At 50.2% G+C, this 14,919-nt stretch overlaps 1 protein-coding gene across 1 annotated transcript in view; it reads left to right on the top strand.

Annotated features, from left to right (window-relative positions):
- SLC26A8 (solute carrier family 26 member 8) overlaps nt 1–14,919 on the top strand; it is a gene marked incomplete at both ends in the record, with an annotated part of 32,401 nt that overhangs the window by 2,060 nt on the left and 15,422 nt on the right. The window contains 4 exons of the mRNA XM_080710419.1: nt 2,563–2,702; nt 7,235–7,351; nt 10,001–10,182; nt 13,721–13,885. Coding sequence (XP_080566545.1) covers nt 2,563–2,702; nt 7,235–7,351; nt 10,001–10,182; nt 13,721–13,885 — 604 coding nt within the window. The remainder of the gene's footprint in view (nt 1–2,562; nt 2,703–7,234; nt 7,352–10,000; nt 10,183–13,720; nt 13,886–14,919) is intronic.

The following is a 14,919-nucleotide window of genomic DNA, read 5'->3' as shown; positions in this document are numbered from 1 at the left end:
ATCGGCGCCGTCTCTTCCTTTCTGCAGAGGAGCGCTCATGTCTTCCCTCATTTTTCCCTCTTAGTAAACCACGGCAAATACTCCTTCCTGTCAAACCTTCCCCGCGCTTGCACACCAGCCCCCATAGTCCTCACTCAAGACGCCGGTAACCAAAATCCAAATTCACGTCTCGACTGGGTGCAGCGGCACACACCTGCGATCCCAGAACCCAGGAGGCTGAGACACGAAGATCCCGTGAGCCCAGCAACGTAGTGAGATCCAGTTTCAAAAGAAAAAAATAAATAAATAGGGCTGGGGGATATAGCTCAGAGGCAGACTTCCTCTAGGTTCAAACCCCAGGACCACTAAGTAAATATATTAACTAATTAATGAATGAAATCGAGCTGAAGCCCAGCTCAGAGGTAGAACGCTCTTCCTGACAGAAGCCCCCGTCTGTCCGCCTGTCTCTCACACACACACTCCACATCTGTGTGTAAATGGGTACCTGTTCCGACACTAGCTTCCGTCCTGCTCCTCCCCCGGCCCCTGCGTGGCTCCCACTCCTGGCCCTCCTGGCCCGGCCCTTCCATTTTCACCATGCCAAAGGTTCAGGTGACTTGCACTGTGGCTGCTCTTCAGCGAAGCGAGGCAGGGAGGCGGGGTCCCGGGAGCCACGTGGCGTCCGGCCAGACCCTCCTCTCCCCCGCAGACACTGGTCAGGGGGAGCGCTCCTGGGACCCTGCTCCAGAGCTAGCCGTGCCCTGTGCCTTCAGGAGCAGCCATGATGCTCACGACGGCCAGCAGCATCCACCAGCCGTGAGCAGGGAGCCAGGGAGCGAGGAGGCAGCAGGTGGACAGAATGCCGAACAAGGAGGGTGGGACCGGCTCCAGCCAGCCCTGCGCGCTTCCTGCTGTGACTGCAGCAAGGTCATGCAGACTTCCTGGGCCCTAGGCCCCCAGAGATGGCAGTCCCCACGGTTGGGAGAGTTGGGCATGTGTGAGATGCTGTCTTTTTTTTTTTTTTGCTGGCCTGGGGATGGAACCCAGGGGCATTCGACCTCTGAGCTACACCCCAGCCCTATTTTTTTATTCTTTATTGTGAAACCTGGTCTCACTGACTTGCAGAGGGCCTCACTAAGGAGCTGAGGCCGTCTGCAAACGCGATCCTCCAGTCTCAGCCTCCCGAATGCTGGGATGACATGCCCACCACGCCCAGCTGAGATGCCGTCCTTTCTGGACCTGTGCTTTAGCACTGCAGACAGCAAAGTTCTTCTGTTGTGACAAGCAACCCCAATGACCTGGCACAGCACACAAGGGAAAGCCTTTGATCCTTTGCTTTCAGCCCGTGTGAAAATGTAAGCCGCAAAGGGCGGTGGAGACGCCATCGTTCTGATGATTTGCTTGGCTGGTGCTGATTCTGCTATTTTTATTTGTACAGGAATTGAGCCCAGGGGCATTCGACCTCTGCGCTACACCCCTAGCCCATTTTTCTTTTTAAGCACAGTCTTGCCAAGTTGCAGAGGGCTTCATGAGGTTGCTGAGGCATCCTCAAACCTGCGATCCTCCTGTCTCAGCCTCCCAAGCGTGGGGATGACAGGTGCGCACCACTGCGCCCGGATCTCTACTAGAAATTTGTAGCTTTAGTCTTTTTTTTTTTTTTTAACAATACTGAGGATTGAACCCAGGGGCATTCTGCCTCCAAGCTACAACCCCAGCCCTATTTATTTATTTACTTATTTATTTTTATTTTATTTCTTTTGCAGTACTGGGGATTAAACCCAGGGGCATTTTACCTCCGAGCTACCCCAGCCATATTTCTTATTCTTTTTTTAATTTATTATTCTTATTTATTTATTTTTGGTGGTACTGGGGTTCCTGGAAACCCTTCTACCTCCGGGCTACACTCCCAGACCTATTTTATACTTTTTTTTATTATTATTTGGAAACAGGGTCTCTTAAGCCTCCAAACCTGCAGGATCCTCCTGTCTCGGCCTCCCAAGCACGGGGATGACAAGCATGCGCCACCACACCCGGCTTTTATTCCTTACTTTGAAATAAGGTCTCACTAACTTGGAGATGGCCCCAATAAGTAGCTGAAGCTGCTCACAAACTTGGAATCCTCCTGTCTCAGCCTCCCAAGTACTTGGATTACAAGCATGCACCACCACGCCCAGCCTATTTTTTATTTATTTTGAAGCAGGGTCTCACTAAATTGCAGAGGGCCTCACTAAGTAGCTGAGGCTGGCCACGAACCTACGATCAATCCTCCTGTCTCCACCTCCCAAGTGTTGGGATTACAAGTGTGCACCACCACACCCGGCTGTAGCTTTATTTAATCTTTGCAGACACCCAAGAAAACACAGATCGAATTGTATACTACATATATGGTCTCAGCTCTTGCCACGCACAGCACGAGTTCTCCAGTGACTGGAGATGGTTTTTGGTCACCACATCTGGGGGAGGAGGCCAGGGTTGTGGCTCCATACTCATGGGGTTGATGGGAACAAGGCTGTGCGCCCTGTCTCGGCTCTGCGGGCCGTCTCCGTGGAGAATATAACCAAGTCTCACCCTTCTGTCTTACAGCTGCTCATGGCACCGATTCCAGAAATGCATGATAACAGTCTTCCCCTTCCTGGAGTGGATGTGTCTGTACAGATTCAAGGACTGGCTTCTTGGAGACTTACTTGCTGGGTTAAGTGTCGGCCTTGTGCAGATTCCCCAAAGTAAGGAGGATGCGGAGCCTTTCCACCCAAAGACAGCCTGCCCGGCCTGGTCCCCTGCCACAGAGGCAATAATGACAGTGCATTCTCCTTGTTCCCCTAATGCCAGCTCTCTGAGCCCCTGCCCCAGGACTTGGTTTAGTCTGGCGTGGTGGCTTGCGCTTGTATTCTCGGTACTTGGGAGTCTGAGACAGAAGGATCATGGTTCTTGGCCAGCCTCAGCTACTTAGTGAGGCCCTCTGTACCTTAGTGAGACCCTGTTTCAAAATAAAGAATGAGCCAGGCGTGGTGGCATATGCTTATAATCCTTGCACTTGGGAGGCTGAGACAGGAGGATCGCACAGGTTGGAAGCCAGCCTCAGCTACTTAGTGAGGCTCTCAGCAACTTAGTGAGACCCTGTTTCCAAATAAAATATAAAAAAATAGGTCTGGGAGTGTAGCCCGGAGGTAGAAAGCCCCTGGGTTCCACCCCCAGTGCCACCAAAAATTAATAAATAAATTACCATACAGTAAAGCGTATTCTCCTTCCTAGCCCTACTTTTCTTTTCTTTCTTTCTTTCATTCATTCTTTCTCTTTTTTGCGGGTCTGGGGATGGAACCCAGGGGCATTTGACCTCCAAGCTATACCCCCTGCCCTATTTTTGTATTCTTTATTTTGAAACAGGGTCTCACTGAGTTGCAGAGGGCCTCGCTAAGTAGCTGAGGCTGTCCGCGAACCCAGATCCTCCTGTCCCAGCCTCCCAAATGCTGTGATTATAAGCATGTGCCATAATGCCTGGCAAAGAGTCTCACTAAGTTGCTGAAGGTCTTCGCTGACCTCAATCCTCCTGTCTCAGCCTCCTAAGCACTAGGATTATAGGCGTGCGCCACCACGCCAAGCCCAATTTTTTATTCTTTTTAAATTAATTAATTAATTACTTAATTTTTTGTGGGTCTGGGGATGGAACCCAGGGGCATCTGACCTCCGAGCCACACCCCCTGCCCTATTTTTATTCTTTATTTTGTAACAAGGTCTCACTGAGTTGCAAAGGGCGTCACTAGTAGCTGAGGCTGTCCTCGAACCACGATCCTCCTGTCTCAGCCTCCCAAATGCTGGGATTCCACGCGTGTCACCACGCTGGCTACGTAGATGCATATAATGGAGTCGTGGTATTCATGTATACCACTCTCTCTACTATTACACTGCCCTTACCGTCTATCTGTGCCATAACATGGTGCCTTGATTACTTTTTAGTAGTATCGCTGGCCTAATACTTTTGGTAATTAACTCAGTCATCCCATCTTTATTGTGAAATATAACATGTAGATGGCAAGTGGGTTAAGACAGATGTTTGTGGCACACACTCAGCAGAGCGCAGAGGCCAGGCCTGGAATCCCAGCTGCTGAGAGGCTGAGGAAGGAGGATGGCAGGGTAGAGGCCAACCTCAGTAGCTTACTGAGACTCTTTTAAAAAAATTAAATTTTTAAAAGATCTGGGGGTGCGCTCAGAGGTAGAATGCCCTGGGTCCATTCCCCAGGACAAAACAAAAAACAAACGAAAAGTATCCACAATCGGACAGGATCGCGTTCTAACCCAGATGTGAGACAGGAACGTAGCTAGTTGTGCACGATTGCACAGCCATTTAGAAAACAGTTTAGCATTATGTAGAAGTTAGGATTACGGCTGTACCATCTCCAGGAGCTTGCACATCTGCATGCCAGGAGAATGTACAAGAGTATCCTCAGCGATATGGTTCTTACCAGCCTCCAGCCAGACACAGACGGGAGCCCACGCGTCCACAGAGACCAGGGAGAAGTGGAGACAGCAGCGTGGTCCTGAGGGCTTCAGGACGTCTCCCATCCTCATGAGGCCCGGGCCCTCGTGCCCCTTGACACGTCTCCTGTTTTGCTTGAGCTGGCTTGAGTGTGTTTTCCGTTTCCCACACTCAGCAGAACCTGGAGGGGAAACGTGAACCCGTGGATGACCACAGAGTAGGAGACAGCCCGCCCAAGAGAGGCCCACCTCCGCGTCCTGACTCCCCAGCAAGGCTGGAGGACAGAGCCACGTGAGGACAGGCCACAGTGTTCCAGCGATCGCCCCGAGCCCGCCACGCCTGGCCCTGGCCTCTCCCAGAGCGCCATCAACTCGCCCCAGCTAGAGGAGCCAGGTCCACACAGGGCGGCTGCAGGCCCGGCTCGTCCCCGCCTGAGCCTCTCTGGGCCTCTCGAGCACCTTTGCAGCCTGGTGCCGGGTGGGACCAACTCCATGTGTAGGGCCCGACACAAAAAGAAGACTCAGTGGGGCGGGTTTGAGGACAGCCGCGGCAAGTAGTGAGACTCTTAGCAAGACACAAAAATTTTTTATTGTGTTTCAGAACACAAATAAAATAGGATGGGGGTGTAACTCAGAGGTAGAATCTCTTGGAGCTAAACCCAGTACCAAAATGGGGGAGGCTTGCTTGTATAAAATGATAAACCAGCTCACTGGACTCATAACTGAGTATAAATGGGTCTGTTAGCTGGGCATGGGGTACAGGCTGGTAATCCCAGTACTTGAGAGGCGGAGACAGGAAGATTGCAGGCTCAAGGCCAGCAAAAAGGAATTTAGCAAGACTGTTTCAAATAAAAAGCAAGCCAGGCCAGGCGTGGTGGCGCATGCTTTTAATCCCCACTCTTGAGAGGTGGAGTCAGGAGGATGGCGCAGGTTCGAAGCCAGCCTCACTGGCTTAAGAGACCCTGTTTCCAAATAAATAAATAAATAAAAGGTTTGGGAGTGTAGCCTGGAGGTAGAAGGGTTCCCAGGAACCCCAGTACCACCACCAAAAAAAAAAAAGAGTAAACCAGGCATGAAAGTATACACTTATAATCTCAGTATTTAAGAGGCTCAGAAGAGGGCCAGTTTAGCTACTCAGGGAGGCCCACACAACATAATGAGACACTGTTTCAAAATTAAAAAATAAACTGGCTGTGGGTGTCTACTTTGTAATCCCAGCATTTGGGAGGCTGAGACAGGAGGGTGGCTATTCCCCTACAGCCTCAGCTACTTAGTGAGGTAGGTCCTTTGCAACTCATTGGGACCCTATTTCAAGACAAAGAATAAAAAAGAGATTTGGGGGTATACCGCAGAGGTAAAATGCCCTTGGGCCCCTTCCCCAGTACCAAAAACAAACAAACAAAAAACCGTGGAGGCACACTTGTCATCCCAGCATTCAGGAGGCTGAGACTGGAGGATCACAAGTTCGCAGCCAGCCTCAGCTGCTTAGTGAGGCCCTCTGCAACTCAGTGAGACCTTGTTTCAAAATAAAGAATAAAAAATAGGGCTGGGGTTGTAGCTCAGAGGTAGAATGGCCCTGATTTCAATCTCTAGTATCACAAAAAAATAAGTAAATAAATAAAAATTTAAAAATAAACAAGCATGGTGGTGCACACTTGTAATCCCAGAATTTGGGAGGCTGAGACAGGAAGATCACAGTTTCGAAACCAGCCTCCACAACTTAGTGAGACCTTGTTTCAAAATAAAGATTAAAAATAGGGCTGGGATGGGAAGGGAAGTTAGGAATGAGAGAAGATGGTGAAATTAGGAGTTGACTATCAAGGTATACTTTTTAGCACATCCAGTCGGCTATGCACACAGATGGTTGTTTTTGTTTGTTTGTTTGTTTGTTGTTTGTTGCTTGCAGTACTTGGGATGGAACCAGGGGCATTCTATCTCCCAGCTACACCCCCAGCCCGATATGTTATTCTGTGTTTGAAACAGGGTCTCACTAACTTGTCAAGGGCTGCACAAGTAGCTGAAGCTGGCCGTGAACCTGTGACCCTCCTGTTTCAGCCTCTCAAAAACTGGGATTACAAGCGTGGGCCACCACACCTGGCTTGTCCATCTGTTCTGAAGCAGAGCCTTGCTCTGTGGCCAAGGCTGTCCTCAAACTTGCGAGCCTCCCACCTCATCCTCCCCCGTGACTGGGATTACAGGCATGCACCACTGTACCCAGCTTCATGTTTGTTTTTTAGTACTGGGGGTGGAATCCAATAGCATTCTACCACAAGCTACACCCTCCCAGCCCGCCCGCCCTTCCTTCCTTCCTTCCTTTCTTTCTTTCTTTCTTTCTTTCTTTCTTTCTTTCTTTCTTTCTTTCTTTCTTTTTGTGGGTCTGGGGATGGAACCCAGGGGCATTTGACCTCCGAGCTACATTCCCTGCCCTATTTTTTTTAATTCTTTTATTTTGAAACACGGTCTCACTAAGCTGAGAGGGCCTCACTAAGAAGCTGAACCTGTCCGCAAACCGTGATCCTCCGGTCTCAGCCTCCCGAATCCTGGGATTACAGGTGTGCGCCTCTGCACCTGGCCTCATTCTTCATTTTGAAACAGGGACTCGCTGAGTTGCAGAGGGCCTCACTACGTAGCTGAGGCTGTCCGCGCACCCGGATCCTCCTGTCTTAGCCTCCCAAATGCTGGGAATACGAGCATGCACCACCACGCCCGGCCCGGCAGTTTATTTTTATTAAGATGGCTTCTGAAGGCACGCCACCTTTACTTGAAGTGCCTTGCTTTCCAGGTCTGACGCTCAGCCTGATGACCAGGCAGCTGGTCCCGCCTCTCAACATCGCCTATGCAGCTTTCTCCTCTTCGGTAATTTATGTAATTTTTGGATCATGTCATCAAATGTCCATTGGTGAGTTCAGTGCTGAAACCACAGGAGGCAGGCAAAGTCTTGACCTCAAATCTCTTACCCATTGCTAAGGAATCTATTTAAAGTTATCTTAGGTAGAAAGAAGCCAGGCTTAGTGCAAGAGGATCACAGGTTCAAGGATAGCCTCAGCAGTATAGCAAGACTGCTTCAAAACAAAAAGTAAAATAGAAGTACACTAGGGGCAAACCCAGGTAGAAAACCCCTGGGTACACACACACACACACACACACACACACTAGAAAGGAAGAGCCAGGTGCTGTGGAACACACCTGTAATCCCCGTAGTTGAGAGGATCACAGGTTCAAGGCCAGCCTTAGCAGTTTATCCAGACCCTCAGCAATTTAACAAGACCCTGTTTTGAAATAAAAAATAGGCTGGGCATGATGGCGCACACTTGTAATCCCAGTACTCAGGAGGCTGAAATAGGAGAATTGCACATTTATGGCCAGCCTCAGCTACTTAGTGAGGCCCTCCGCAACTTAGTGAGGCCCTATTTCAAAATAAAGAATAAAAAATAGGGTTGGGAGTGAAGTTCAGAGGTAGAATGCCCCTGGGTATTCTCCAGTACCACAAAATAAGTAATAAATAAATAAATATGGCCAGGCATCGTGGTGCATACTTGTAATCCTAGTACTTAGGAGGCAGAAACAGGAGAACTGCAGGGTTGAGACCAGCCTTAGCAACTTCGAGAGGCTCTCAGCAACTTAGCAAGACCTTATTTCCAAATAAGAAATAAAATAGGTCTGGGGGTGTAGCCTAGAGGTAAAAGGGTCCTGGGATTCTCATCCCCAGTACCACAAAAAAATAGAAATTAAATAAAAGGGCTGGGGGTAGAATGTCCAAGGGTTTCATCCCCAGTACAAAAAAAAAAAAAAAAAAAAAGGACATTGTGTCCCTCTGACAAGTAACCAGATCACAGAGATAAGTGCTTTCCCTGGGGATGAAAGGGAGCAGGTGCTTGTCCTCAGTGGGACCGCCTCTCCTGTTTGCCCCTCCCCAGAAGACACAAGGTTTTCCAGGGCCCAGAGCAGATCAGTTGGACCTACAGTAGCCACCTCTCTGGGGCTGTTTGTCAGCTTTTGAGTTCACCATGAGAAAGCACACTCTCCTAGTTAGGAGAACGTGCCAGCGCACAGATACACCGGCTTTCTCCAAGGTAAAAGTCCACTACTAATTTACAATTAGAAATAAGGGTCACAGGGAACAGAGTTCAAGGGGACACAGTCAGTACATTTACTTAACCGAGGTGAACCTAGATCTGATCGCTGAACGCCCTGGCAGACGGGGCGGCAGCATGCCAGGTGGCGCTGCCCTTGCTCGGCACTCCGCACTCCTGCCCAGCACCCACACTGCCCCTCACACCGGCGCCTCCGTCCCGCTGGTGCCGCCAAACTTCCTCCGAGGACCACTTTTTTTTTTTTTTTTTTTTTTTTTTTTTTGCAGTATTGGGGCTAGAACCCAGGGACATAGTGCCTCCAAACCAGACCCTCAGCCCTTTTTTTTTTTTTTTAATTTTTAAATTTTTGAAACAGGTTCTCGCCAAGTTGCAAAGGGCCTCACTAAGTAGCTGAGGCTGTCTGTGAACTGCAGTCTTCCTGTCTCAGCCTCCCAAATACTGGGATTACAAGCGTGTGCCACCATGCCTGATTCCTATTTATTTATTTATTTTGCAGTACTGGGGATAGTACCCAGAGGCAGGCATTCTACCTCCGAGCTATACCCCCAGCCATACTTTTTTCCCCCTCTATTTTGAAACAGGGTCTTACTGAGTTGCAAGGGCCTCACTAAGTAGCTGAGGCTGTCAGAGAACCACAATCTCCTATCTCAGTCTCCTGAATCCTGGGATTACAAGTGTGTGCTACCACACCCGGCTCTGTCTCCTATTTAATTTTTTTTTTTTTGTACTGGGAATTGAACCCAGGAACATTCTACCTCTGAGCTATACCCTCAGCTTGATTTTTTAATTTTTATTTTGAAACAGGATCTCAGTAGTTGATGAGAGTCTCACTACTTGCTGAGGCTGTCCGTGAACTTGTGATCCTACTGTCTTGGCCTCCCACGTACTGGGATTCCAGGCACAGCCACCACACCCAGTTATGTGTTATGATCTTCTTACCACTATTTCACTTTTAACTTTCTCTAAGTGCAAAGACTTTGGCTGAACCTGACATTCCTCTCGCACGAGCTTCTCTTTGAAGCCCCCCCACCCCCCGTCCATGGTGAATTCTTGGGCCACAGCATCCCAGTCCCGAGCTGGTGATCATATGTAGAATCCTCCTCCTCTCCCACGCTCCTCTGACTTGCCAGTGGTCACGTTCAAATACGTAGAGTTCGTTACATCAAAGGCAATACAAGAGCCAGGCGTGGTGGCGCCGGCTTCAACCCCAGTGCTTGGGAGGCTGGAACAAGAAGATTGCAGGTTCGCGGTCAGCCTCTGCAACTTAGCGAGACCCTATATCCAAATAAAAATAAAATAGGGCTGGAGGTGCAGCTCAGAGGTAGAATGTCCCTGGCATCTATCTCCAATACACCAAAAGCAAACAGTACAATAACACAAAGCCCACCTAGCCTTCCCCACTATCTGCCGGCGTCCCGACCGAGCCTCACCTGCTGCTGGCGTCTCCTCCACAGGGCCCTTCTTCCTCATGAGCGCCCTGCTCATCAACGTGCTGAAGGAGAAGCCATTCAACAGTGGTCACCTGGTCCTGGGGACCTTCCTCCAGAACGACTTTGCCGCCCCCTCCTACATCTCCAACTATAACAAATCCTTGAACGTGGTGGCCACCACCACCTTCCTGACTGGGATCATTCAGGTAGGAGCTGAGTCTCTGAGCCCCTGAAGAGGAGCGGTGGGTCATGGCAGGCGCCCGCCCTGAGTGCTCCGGGGCCGTGGGAGGCATCGGGAACTCCAGGCGTCGTCTCTGAGGACTGTGTGGGCGCGCAGCGAGGCTGTCTTCTCTACGATGATCCTTCTCCCCTGCAGAAATCGCCCCCACCAATTTATGAAAAGATACAGAACTTCACCAACAGTCTCTGCGCCTTTAAGACCTTCAGAGACAGGTCCAAGGGTCCAGAGTTCCTCTCCTGATTTTACCTTTAAAAAAAAATCTTAGCTAGGCGTGGCGGCGCACACTTGTCATCCCCGTGCTTGGGAGGCTGAGACAGGAGGATCACATGGGTTCCAAGCCAGCCTCAGCTACTTAGTGAGGCTCTCAGCAACTTAGTGAGACCCTGTTTCCAAATAAAACATAAAAAAGGTCTGGGAGTATAGCCCGGAGGGAGAAAGCTCTGGGTTCCACCCCCAGTACCACAAAAAAAAAAAAAAAAAATCTTAGCCAGGCGTGGTAGTGCACGCTTGTAATCCCTGTGCTTGGGAGGCAGAGACAGGAGGATCGTGCTGGTTTGAAGCCAGCCTCGCTGGCTTAAGAGACCCTGTTTCCAAATAAAAAATATAAAAAAAAGGTCTGGGGGCCGGGCATGGTGGCACACACTTGTAATCCCCGCGCTTGGGAGGCAGAGACAGGAGGATCACGCAGGTTCGAAGCCAGCCGCGCACGCTGGCTTAAGAGACCCTGTTTCCAAATAAAAATGTAAAAATAGGTCTGGGAGTATAGCCCGGAAGTAGAAGGGCTTCCAGGAACCCCAATACCACCAAAAAAAAGGTCTGGGAATGTAGCCCAGAGGTCGAAGGGTTTCCAGGAACCTCAATACTATTAAAAAAAAAAAAAATCTTAGAAGCCGAGTGTGGTGGTGCACGCTTGTAACCCCAGGATTTGGGAGGCTGAGACAGGAGGATGTGAGTTTGCCAACAGCCTCAGCTACTTCTTAGCGAGGCCCTTTGCAACTGAGTGAGACCCTGTTTCAAAATATAAAGAATAAAAAATAGGGCTGGGGTGTAGCTCGGAGGTAGAATGCCCCTGGGTTCCATCCCTAGTACTCAAAAAAAAAAAAAATCTTAAAATCTTAACTACCTTCGAGCTGGGCATGGTGGCGCAGCCTGTAGTCTCAGTGCTTGGGAGGCTGAGACAGGAGGATTGATTGCAAGTTCAAACCAGCCCAACAGGTAGTGAGACCTAGAGAGACCCTGTTTCAGAATAAAAATAAAAATAGGTCTGGGCGCGTAGCTTGGGGTTGAATGGCTCTGGATACAGTCCTCACTACCACACACATACACAAATAAATTACTTTAGCCAGATGTAGTGGCACATGCCTGACATTCCAGAATTTAGGAGGCTGAGACAGGAGGATTGCAGATTCAAGGCCAGCCTGCCTCACAGTTGAAACCCTCAGAAACTTAAAGAAACCCTGTTGCAAAATAAAAGATAAAAGGGGGCCAGGGATGTAGCTTGGAGGTGCTCGGGGTTCATTCTCCAGGAATCTCTCGCAGAAACGTTACTTTATATTATTTCAGTAAGAACAGCAGTCTTGGGCTTTCAAGCTGCCTTTTCCGCCCTATCTCTAGTTTCCTCTGAGAGTCTAACAGCCTGGACAAAGCTTTGCACACAGATCTCTAGTCACGGCTTCCAGCTTTGTGTCTCTCTCTTCTCAACTGTAATCCGCCTCTAAATGGTTTTTATTGGTCCTTCATTAGACAAGGGTTTACTGGGAGCCTGCAAACTTGGGCCCTTGACTCCAGCCCCGACGCTAATGAGCCATTCTACATTGGTAGAATGTTTTACCTGTGGCCTCCGTTTCCCTGTGTGTCGAGAGGGGGCACTGTGTTCTTTGGGGATAAAGGGAGACTGCCTGTGAGGTGTTCATCTCAGAGCCAGTCACAGAGAAAGCATCAGTAAGTTACCACCGTCAGGATCACAGAGGCCAACGGTGCTTTCAGGAGACCAAAGAGTAAGAAATCCAGGCCAGGCGCGGAGCGCAGGCCTGCAGTCCCGGCTATCCCGAGCCCGAGGCTAGAGAGTCTCTGGAGTCCAGGAGACTAGGTTCAACTTGGGTAGCATCACAATGCTTCAGTCCACTATCAAAGAAGTTAGTAACACAGGGAAAAGCCAGAGCTGAGACCCACAGAGACGGCAGCCACGCGGCCGGGGTGCACAGACACATCTGTGCATTCAGAGGGCTCGATCGGGAGGCCACATCGAGTCATGGTCAAAACTGCGAAAACGCAAGACGAAGGCCCCAGTCCTGAGAGCCCACAAGAACGGCCTCCCCATGGCGAGGATGGTGCAGGGGCAGCCCAAAGGGCACGCACCAGGGGTGCGGCATCTGTGAGCACATCACTTGGGGTCCCACTGTGTTGTGCAATTACAATGCACCTATTACAGGACTGTTTGTGTGTGTGTGGAACCCAGGGGCTTTCTACCTCCGGGCTATTCTCCCAGACCTATTTTACATTTTATTTGGAAACAGGGTCTCACCAAGTTGCTGAGAGCCTCACTAAGTAGCTGAGGCTGGCTTCGAACCTGTACGATCCTCCTGTCTCAGCCTCCCAAGCGCGGGGATGACAAGCGTGCACCACCACGCCTGGCTTAAGATGACATTTTAAAAAGTAAAAGACGCCGGGCATGGTGGCGCACGCTTGTCATCCCCGCGCTTGGGAGGCAGAGACAGGAGGATCGCGCAGGTTCGAAGCCAGCCGCGTGCGCTGGTTTAGGAGACCCTGTTTCCAAAATGAAAATGTAAAAAATAGGTCTGGGAGTGTAGCCCGGAGGTGGAAGGGCTTCCAGGAACCCCAGTACCACCAAAAAAAAAAAAAAAAAAAAGTAAAAGACGACGCCGGGCGTGATAGCGCACGCTTGTAATCCCAGGACCTGGGAGGCTGAGACAGGAGGATATCAGTTCGCAGCCAGCCTCAGCTACTTAGCGAGGCCCTTTGCAACTCACTGAGACCCTGTTTCAAAATAAAGAATACAAGATAGGGCTGGGGGTGTAGGTCAGAGGTAGAATGGCCCTGGTTCTCAATCCCCAGTACTGCAAAAAATAAAAAAAAATTAAACTAGGGATGCTAACATGTCCTGAAAAGGGCTACCAAGCACCTAGTCAGCAGCCTTTGGGCAGCCTGTCCTGGTCACCGTGTGACGCCTCCTCCTGGACACCCAGAGGGTGGCGGGTCCTAGGCAAGAGCTCAAGTGTTGGCAGTGCTGGGGAGAAAGAAGCGGGAGTGCTTTGGTGCTTGTTGGGAGCCTGTGGATCGACAGGCAAGCACGACCTGGTGTATTTTGTAGACTTCTGCTCCTTGGGGAAAGCAAGACAGAAAAGCCCTACAAGGGCGCCACCTTGTGTTTCCTTGGAAACCCTTCTTTCCTCCGAGAATGGCTGTGGGGCCAAGGGGAGTGCACTGGCTACTGTGCTGACACTTGCTCTCTGGTTTCCTCTCCATCCCAACCCTGACTGCAGCTGTCCATGGGCATGCTAGGCATGGGCTTCCTGGCCACGTACCTCCCCGAGGCGGCCATCAATGCCTACCTGGCCGCGGCGGCCCTGCACATCGTACTGTCCCAGCTGACTTTCATCTTCGGGATCATCATTAGCTTCCACTCCGGCCCCATCTCCTTCTTCTATGTGAGTGACTTCAGCCGCCACGCGCAGTTACAGATGCCCCTCCCGAGCCTGTCTGCAGCTGGCGAGGCTCCTGCCCTTTCCCAGGAGGTGTGGCCCCCGACGGGCAGCTCAGCCTAGGAGGGCCTGGAAACCACCCACCGCTTGTAAACTGAGGGCCTCGGCTGACCGTGGAAGCCAGCTGGACCACGCTCACAGCTGGAGTGACGGCTTCAGCCTGGCCCGTGCGCTTCCGTGATGCCTTATCACAGACGCCGCTCCTGAAACATCCAGAGCATATGGGATACGAAGTAGTCCCCAGGAGAAGGATGAAATAGCTCAGCTGACACACACGGGCTGGGGGTTAACCGGCTAGTAAACGGAATTTCTAGGTCTTTCCTGTTACTTTGAAACGTGCAGTGTATTCTCTTTTTATCAAACCATTCTCTCTCTCTCTCTCTCCTCCCGTCTGCAGCGGGGAAGGTGGTATTGGAGATGCCTACTACCCATCCATATCCTGAGCCCTATTTTTAATTAATTAATTATTTATTTATTTTTGTGGGTCCAGGGATGAAACCCAAGGACATTTGACCTCCGAGCTACACCCCCAACCATATTTTTACTCTTTTTTTTTTTTTTGGTGTGTGTGTGTGTGTGTGTGTGTGTGTGTGTGTGTGTGTGGTACTGGGGATGGAACCCAGGGGCCTTCTACTTCCAGGCTACACTCTCAGACCTATTTTATATTTTATTTGGAAACAGGGTCTCTTAAGCCAGCTGAGGCTGGCTTTGAACCTGTGCGATCCTCCTGTCTCAGCCTCCCAAGTGCGGGAATTACAAGCGTGCGCCACCACGCCCGGCTACCCTTTATTTTTTAAAACAGGTGTCACTAAATTGTGGAGGGCCAAAGCTTGGTATCAGACAAAATAAATTTAAATAAATTTAAAAAATGCATTAGCCCCTGACCCAGTCTTGTCCTCACTGGTCTAGCGATGCTCAGTAACTCTGCCTAGGGACCACGTTCACCCAGAATGTGCTTTTCCAGATCTAGGCAGTTATTA

The sequence above is a fragment of the Muscardinus avellanarius genome (genome assembly GCF_963383645.1).
Source record: "Muscardinus avellanarius genome assembly, chromosome: 14".
In the NCBI taxonomy this organism is placed as follows: Eukaryota; Metazoa; Chordata; class Mammalia; order Rodentia; family Gliridae; genus Muscardinus; species Muscardinus avellanarius.
This window is presented reverse-complemented; position numbering and strand designations above follow the sequence as displayed.